This window comes from Coturnix japonica, chromosome 2, assembly GCF_001577835.2.
Source record: "Coturnix japonica isolate 7356 chromosome 2, Coturnix japonica 2.1, whole genome shotgun sequence".
Classification (NCBI taxonomy): Eukaryota; Metazoa; Chordata; class Aves; order Galliformes; family Phasianidae; genus Coturnix; species Coturnix japonica.
The window spans coordinates 38,940,160-38,948,218 of record NC_029517.1 but is presented as its reverse complement, the minus strand read 5'-3'; the positions used below and the strand labels follow the sequence as shown (position 1 = coordinate 38,948,218).

The 8,059-nt window shown below is 40.5% G+C and overlaps 1 protein-coding gene across 2 annotated transcripts; it reads right to left on the bottom strand.

The window, feature by feature from the left end:
- Nucleotides 1-238: 238 nt before the first annotated feature.
- On the bottom strand, nt 239-7,993 carry UBA5 (ubiquitin like modifier activating enzyme 5). Of its 2 annotated transcripts, XM_015854053.2 has the most exons (12): nt 7,580-7,993; nt 7,009-7,054; nt 6,806-6,895; nt 6,433-6,542; nt 5,956-6,042; nt 5,589-5,673; nt 4,867-4,971; nt 4,530-4,657; nt 3,995-4,130; nt 3,606-3,681; nt 3,222-3,328; nt 239-2,606 (listed from the first exon to the last, which is right to left on the bottom strand). In XM_015854053.2, exons 1-12 carry the CDS (start codon nt 7,723-7,725, stop codon nt 2,523-2,525), a joined length of 1,200 nt encoding a protein of 399 aa, XP_015709539.1. In that variant the 5' UTR covers nt 7,726-7,993; the 3' UTR covers nt 239-2,522. The 2 variants fall into 2 exon arrangements, with proteins under 2 accessions (XP_015709539.1, XP_032298278.1); XM_032442387.1 differs by lacking the exons at nt 7,009-7,054; nt 7,580-7,993 and having other exon boundaries at nt 6,811-6,895.
- Nucleotides 7,994-8,059: the final 66 nt, after the last annotated feature.

Below are 8,059 nucleotides of genomic sequence, written 5' to 3'. Positions count from 1 at the left end.
AAAATCAGGCCCTAGAAGTAGCAGATTTTGACCATCCATGGTCCAGTTAGAAAAGGTAGTGAAGGAATAGTAAACTTCTTCTATCGACCCAAAGAAAACCATTAACAGAAAGTGTAATGGCGCTGCGATTAATAGTGGAGAGTCTTGTAGGTGTTGTGTTGGCCACAAGCTTTGTAGCTGTGGCCAGAACATTCTTGAGACAGTTACGCATTTAAAAGAAACAAACCCAATCAAGTTGTAGATGCAGTATAAGCCAAATTTTGGAATTTATTAAATGCTTTTATAGTCTTCTGTTTCAATGGAGATTTAATCGTATGGACAGATAATCAACATTTCATTAACATTCATGATATGCAATAAAAACAGAGATCTTCATTTATAAGACTTCCAACAAACAAAGACAGACTAAAACACTGCAATATCTTTAATATATTATTTCATAGCAAAAGTAGTAACAGATTTTTCATTAGGTTTTATGGTTGGAATATATTATACTTGTAAAAGTCTTCTTAACTGGAAAAAGATTCTTAAAGCTGCTTTTTGTTTCTGTCTTGATGCTGCTTATTTTATTTTTAACCATTGAAACAACCAATCTTCTCCAAATACCTCCTACTTCAAATTCTTCCTTTATGTGCCTTTGTGCATCTGAAAGTAACACGGAAGCATTTGCACACTCTGAAAGCGCACAAACAAAAAGCGCGACAACAGCTAACCAGCCACCTCCCGTAAAGCTGTGAATCATGTGACAGCAGTCCTGTCAGGGAAACGGTTAAGAGTCCAGTTTAACTAAACTAGCAGAAATGAGAGAACTGTTTTACTCAATCTCTTGAGTCGCGTGTGCCTCACTTGTACTGTTCCAACAGAGAAGTGACAGAAAGGTAAAGTATCTCACAAAGGAACGCAATGCAAATTAACATGTAGACCATGCGAACATAGACTTAATAACGCTGATTCAAGTACGTACCTTTTTTATGGTCTCTGTATTTCCCTTTAAGAAATGCACTGTAAAAAGGAAATGTCTCCAAAACTGAACTCAATCTAAAATCATCTTCCATTTTACAGAACAAAATACCCCTCCCCCACAAAAAGAAAAACCCCTCACTAAATTCTAATGTGATTTTTGTATAAATAACATAAATAGTCTCATATCAGCTGTGGAGAGAACACATTTTGAAGCTCTCATTCATTACTTTGAAATCAGAAACAACTTTTTATGCAAGCTAAACCTACGAGACAGAAGCACCTCCAAAATATGACTCTTTTTAACTGCTGTTCGGATATGGCTGCTAATTCATACTGGCAGATTCTATCATAGCTGCACTGTGCTGCAAATATATTTTTTCATAGCCAAAGTTAGAAGTGTTTGCATTACTGGAGATACTACAATTTACTTTCTTCTACGCCAAGTCTAAGTAGTTATTACTGATCCAGTAATGAAGTTCTGGATCAGCCTCCCATAGTTGAACTACCTGCAATTGGTACTTCCAGGTTTGTAGGGTACTGGCAGTACATAATGTGTATGTTTACAGGTCAGTTTAGCACATGATAATTTAAATACCTCTGCCTTAACATTATTTACAGGACAACTCAACTTAGCTCAGCCACTCAACTTAGATATCTGCAACACGAAGCCTTTAGAGCATCTCATTTTAGAAGCCATCCTATACAAACAGATTAAGTACATTAAATAGCCCATATGATGGGGATAGTTTAGAAACCAGTTAAAACAGATTGATTTTCAGAGGGAGAAAATCTCCTGTGCATCCCAGTGTTACCGTTGATTCTTACGGAATTTGCCATAGAAAGAATCCACCTGCTGAAGTGATGACATGCCAGTATGCAGCCTGCTAGCCTAATTACCTGCTAATAAAAGTCTCCTATATGTCTTCATTCTCAAAGCATTATCACATATAGGCAACTAATTATGAACAAGCAATAGTAAGAAAATGAAAAAACACAGAAGTTAAATATCTCTGTATATCCACACAAGGAATATTTAAGGCTGATAAAAAGGCTGAAATGTTACATCTACTCACTGAAAATACATACAACATAATCCATGCCAAGACTTTAAACAGATTCCAGTAAACAACCCAGCTCAAGCACAAGGAATATCAGAAGCAGTAATGAATGAGGCACTGTCAGCTGCCCTTGACCTATTCTATAAACTCCAGCCAGCAAATTTCATCTTCCATTTGTTCCATGATATATCTTCATAACCTGATATTGTATATCATGTGTTATGCATGCTTTTTCTGTTTTTGAGTTCATCTATCTCCTAATTTTCCAATGGTTATCTGGACCCCAGCAATGCTGAAAAATTAAAACTTACAGTAGTGCAACTCTGCATGTTATAACCATGGTAAGACAATGAAATATAAACAAGGATAAGTCAGTCTACTTCCCATCTATATAACAGTTCAATTTCATTAGACATGTAAAGACGAGCTTCAGTGGAGGGAACAGAAGTCTACACGAAATGTCAATCCAAACTTCTATACTTGTCCTTAGTATTTGTTCTGCTACAAGTTCCGCATTTTGGCCATGAGATCTTCCAGGCTTTCTCCAGACTCAGCCACTGTTTCTTCAGCTGTCACATTCTCTTCCTAGTAGTAAATGGAAGAAAAGGTCAGCGACAGAAGAAGCACACTAAATCATCTACACAAACAAGCTTTATTGCAGTTATGTCACACTTTCCCAGAACCAAGCGCTCCATTACAAGATGAGGCTTAAATCAGCACATTGGTTCAGAAATTGCAAAGTTCTGTTCTGACTGAAGTTTGAAAGCTCTGCTTGCAAAACATGCACATTCTGTGTTCCCCAGGTATACCAACTGCACTTTGACAATGCATACTTTTACAAACATATGTGACAGGACGAGGGGAAATGGCCTCAAGTTGCGCCAAGGCAAGTTTAGGCTGGATATTAGGAAGAACTTCTTTACAGAAAGGGTACTGGAATAGGCTCCCCAGGGAGGTGGCTGAATCGCCATCCCTGGTTATGTTTAAGAGCCATTTGGATGTGGTGCTCACAGATAAGATTTAGCAGAGGGCTGTTAGAGTTAGGGTACTATGGTTAGGCTGCGGTTGGACTTGATGATCTTCAAGGTCTTTTCCAACCTGGGTAATTCTATGATTCTATGATTCTATTCTATATATATTATAAACTACAAAATTTATTAAAAAAAAAAATAGTGTCATTGTAAATAATACATATATTACCTTGTTTGGGATTGTATATGCTACAGTAATTCCAACAGGAAGATCAGGTACTGGACCAGAAGCAGCCTTCAACTCATCTTCTGTAGTTTCTGATACTAATTCAATGCCTTTGCATTAAAGGGAATAGAGAACTCCATTAGAAATTAGAAGAGTTCTTTAATCACTACATCATAGCAACAACAAAATTGCAGCTTATTTTCTGGTATAAAACAAAAAAAAATAAAGCAGAAAGACCTTCAATTTCAACTACTTCATTAACAATACTACATTAAAACTGTATCAAACTGTTTACAATAGGATGCACGAGAAGTCCACATTCCACACAAAGAATTTAAATGCTGTTCCCAGCATCAAGATTCATTTAGCCATCAGCTGATTGCTTACCCCAGTCATTGTCTTCATGCACTATTTCTTCTTCCTGATCACTTTCTTCTTGTTTTGGTTGTGCAGCTTCTTTTATCTGACGGAAAAAAAAAAGAATTAAGACGACATAGTATATGTAGCAGTTCAATTTTCAACAGCAAGGAAGATCAAGTCTGGCATTTATGCTTGTTTTAAGATGCAAAGTCACTATTTTGAACTTTGATAGGCATTTCTTCCTTATGTATCACTTAAACCTACCTCTTTCAGTTTAAAGCCATTCATCCTTGTCCTATTGCCATACTCCCTAACAGTCCCTCCTCAGCTTTTTTCTATAGGCCCCCCACAGATTCAAGGAAGCTTCTTTAAGTTCTATCCAGAGCCTTCTGTAGGGTGAACAACCCTAAATTTACCTTATAATTTTCTTGCTGTCTCCTGCAATTTTGATCACTACATTGTGGATTTGGCTTCATAGCCATTGTTGGAAAGAAATCCTGCATTGCGTTGTAGCCAAGATAGTAACTCACAGTACCAAAATTTAAAAGATACCTGGAAACACAAGCAGAGAAAGCAGGTCTTAAAACACGAGTACAAACCTGATAGAACTTGTAGAATACTCTTTCATACCAGTGACTGGAAAAGCTGTAGTTGTATTAAAATACCTGTAGTCACCTGACTACAACAACAGAGATGCATCAACATATGTTATTCTCTTCATAAGAGTGTACGTATCTTGCCCTGAGATGTTACATTAAAGAGAGCAGCTACAAAATAAAGACACCAGCAATTCAAGCAGTGGGTAGACCAACCCCATCTGATGATATCAATAACTTCAGTAAATAAGTCATAAATACAGAAAAAGAACCAAATTCATCATTATCCAAGAAGCCTGAAGGAACTGTTCCCTCATGGTGCTGTACCTTGCCTAGCAGCAACTCAAACACTTACTTCAGAACATTCTGTACGAGAATTCCAGCCACAACACCCATGGTTGTTGGAAGACTAGCTGCACAAACTCCTTCTCGTTTTAATGTTTTCTCATCAATATTTGCAGCAACCACAAGTGGAGGAGCGCACTGAAGGGAAAGAAAGAAATTCAGTGTAAAAAAAATGCATTATAAAAAAAATAAGAAAACAAAACCAAAAACCAACGAAAACAAACTATCAACCAGGTCTCACACAGTTTTAAGCTACTCCATTATCTGTGCTAGGATTACATTCAGCAGACAGCTGATCTTCATACTCCCAGTCCCATTTCAGAAGACAGAAATCAGCAATTCCATACCGCAAAACAAGCAGATTCGCCAGGAATGATCAGCTGGATGTGTCCTGACACTGCGTTTTCACTCACTCCAGACTCCATCCAGATTTGTCCAAGCTCATTGCAGGCCTTAGGAAAACAGAAACGTGCATCAGCACTGCAGAAGCTTAATGAAAAAGTTGTAAATTGAGAAAAATTGAACATATTGACCTTTGTGCTTTAACACAGAAAGGCTATGATAAGAAGAACGTGAAAAGGTAAAATAGAAATTGTTTATGGAGAGTCAAAGGATAAATCAAAGGATAAACTAAATTTCTTCTCAAGAAGCTGTGCCTCTGTGTTCCTGAGGGCTTTGGTGCTTTGAACACATACAAGCATTAGTGATCCAGTTACCACAGATCCACATTAATTCCAAAACCTACTTCTAAAGTGTCTTATACCTATGCTTTTAGAGGCACAGATCCAGAGTATCTGTGTACACTCAGTGTACAGACAAAGATCAGCTGCAGATAAAGCCAGCTGTAGGATAACAAAAACCATGCATTTGGCATTCACCCTGCATTGATGGCTAACTATAAAGCAAAACAGGATGATGAGGTATACAGCTTTAAGACTGTTTCCTTAAATTAAGGAGGAACTGTCTTGGAAGACTCTTGAAGTCCTCATCTTTTCTGTAGTCCACACAATTCCTATCAGTACTTATAAAAGAAAAATCGACCTCCATGAACTCACACCTACAGTCTTACCGTATTAATTGCCATGCGTGCTTCAAAGTTGTCCACACAGCTCAGAACAAGATCAACAGGCTTCCCTTCCTCCAGTGCACCGTTACTGAAACGAGCGTCAGAAGTTTGCATTAAAATGCAGGCAGAACTTAGTACCTGCATAGCAGTCAATGTATCTCTTTTAAGTACAGAGGCACAGGGGAAATTATACTACTAATATGAAACAAGGTACAACTAGCAGCTTAACTCTGCAGTGCGACTAGCAACACACTGAGGCTGGTACTTAAATATAAAGGCATTTTATATTAATATATTAATTTTTTACATGGTATACACTCATAATAAAGTCTATCAGGAAAAACGGTCTATCTTACAATATATATTTTACCTTATTCTATCCATGAAATGTTCAAAGTTGTCCAGTGTCGTGATGTTGTAGTTGTGTACTTCAAACTGCACATCAGGATTAATATTTCTTAAGGAGGAAATAAAATGAGGCAACGTTAGTAAAGGCGGTAACTTGCATTTCACTCCCTAACTTCACAAGTACTGCTACAGCCTTCAGCTTCCATTCTGAAGGCTAGAATGCAGCCATAATTACAAAATAATACAGATCAGATGAAGAGACCCTCCCACCCTCCAACAAAAGAAATGTAATAATTTATATTAAACTTCTGAGCAATGTAGAAAGAAGATTCACTTTAAGGTTAACGCCCTTAAAACATCAGCCATTCCCCCAGCTGTTTTAGTCTCAAATTTCCACACTAGACCATGCTACTTTGTAAGTGATTAAGAGTGAAACACTGGTTTGCTGCAGTTGCCTCCTGGATAGATACTGTTAAATATCCACTTCTTTAAGTCATACCTCAGTGTATGCTCCGCTGCTTGCACTTTACTTAACCCAGCTTGATGAGGTTGGAAGAAGAGTCTGTTCATGTTTGCCAGCTCCACTTTATCATAGTCAAACAGAAGAAGCTACAATAGAAACGGTATTAACATATGTGATCCTCCAAATAGATTATTGAATGTAAGGAATGTCCTTTCTGGGTGCAGGATGCACCTACAGGAATCGCAGGGGAAGGGTGGAATATACTTTGAAATGACAATTTATCTTATTTAAAGGCTGTTCATGAGTGCTTTCTTCACAGTACTTGGGCAAAAATCAATGGAGGAATACCAAATCTAACTGTTAATAAAGAGGACTAGTCTATGAAGAAGTACCAGAAAACTCATATTACCTTACCAATGCCACATCTTGTCAGCATCTCAGCAGTCACACTGCCAACACCACCCACACCCACTATTGCAACAGTGAAAGTACGGATTTTCTGTGGGAAGAAATAATACACAGGTCAGTGCATCAACACTGATCCCTTGTGGGACCAGGGAGACTCGGGAGAGGTGGAAATACACAGCTGTCTTAATGCAGACGCATACTTACCTCGTAATCTTTGACAATTCCCATTCTTTTTAATGCCATCAAGCGACTACAAAGAAAAAGAGCATCATTATAAACAAAATGCTTTCTATGTTTCTAATGGAAACTTTGCTTTTCAGATATTTAAAAGTGCAAAGTATCTTTGCTTTAAACGTTGACAGCCCAGCAGTAAACGCAGCCAACCTCATTTCTTCCCTCCCTCTGTCATTGCAGCCTTTCAATACCTGAAGGGAACTCACTCCCAGGAGGGGATTAAACTCTTCGAAAGGGCTGACAATAGCAGGACACGGGGAAATGGTTTTAAGTTGAAAGAGGGAAGATTTAGGTTGGATGTTAGGGGGAAGTTCTTCACTAGGAGAGTGGTTACGCCCTGGAACAGGCTGCCCAGGGAGGTTGTGGATGCCCCGTCCTTGGAGGTGTTCAAGACCAGGTTGGACGAGGCCCTGGGCAACCTGATCTAGTAAAGGTGTATGTTTGGTGGCCCTGCCAGGCAGGGGGGTTGGAACTACATGATCCTTGAGGTCCCTTCCAACCCGGGTTATTCTGTGATTCTCCGTGGTTCCCCCAGCCCTACCTGTAGGGGTTGGAGTCCGTCACCTCCGGGCTCATGGTCTCGATGCGGGTCCGCCCCGCCGCCCGCCCGCCCCGGGCCACCTCGAGCTCCCGCTCCAGCTCCCGCACGCGTTGCTCCAGCAGCTCCACCCGGCCCCGCTCCGCCATGGCAGCGACACGTCTGCTCTGGGCAGCGGCTTCCGGGACAGCCCCGGACCCGTCCGCCGCTCCCGCCGCCTCAGCGAGCGTTCCTGTGGCGGGCTGGGCCCCCGCCGAGCAGCGAACGGGATCCGGGGGGGATGAGAGCACGGATCACCCTCACCAACCCCCTGCAGCACCGTAAGGGCGCTCTGTGACCGCTTTCCTTCGGAAGAAGCCAGCCGGCACCGAGAGGCACTGGACGGAAGGCCGCTTTTATTGATGGACCGTGCGGTCTCCTGTCACCGCAGCAACGCCGGAAGGGGCGGCCCTGTGAGGAGCTCAGCGTCCCGATGGGCGGGCG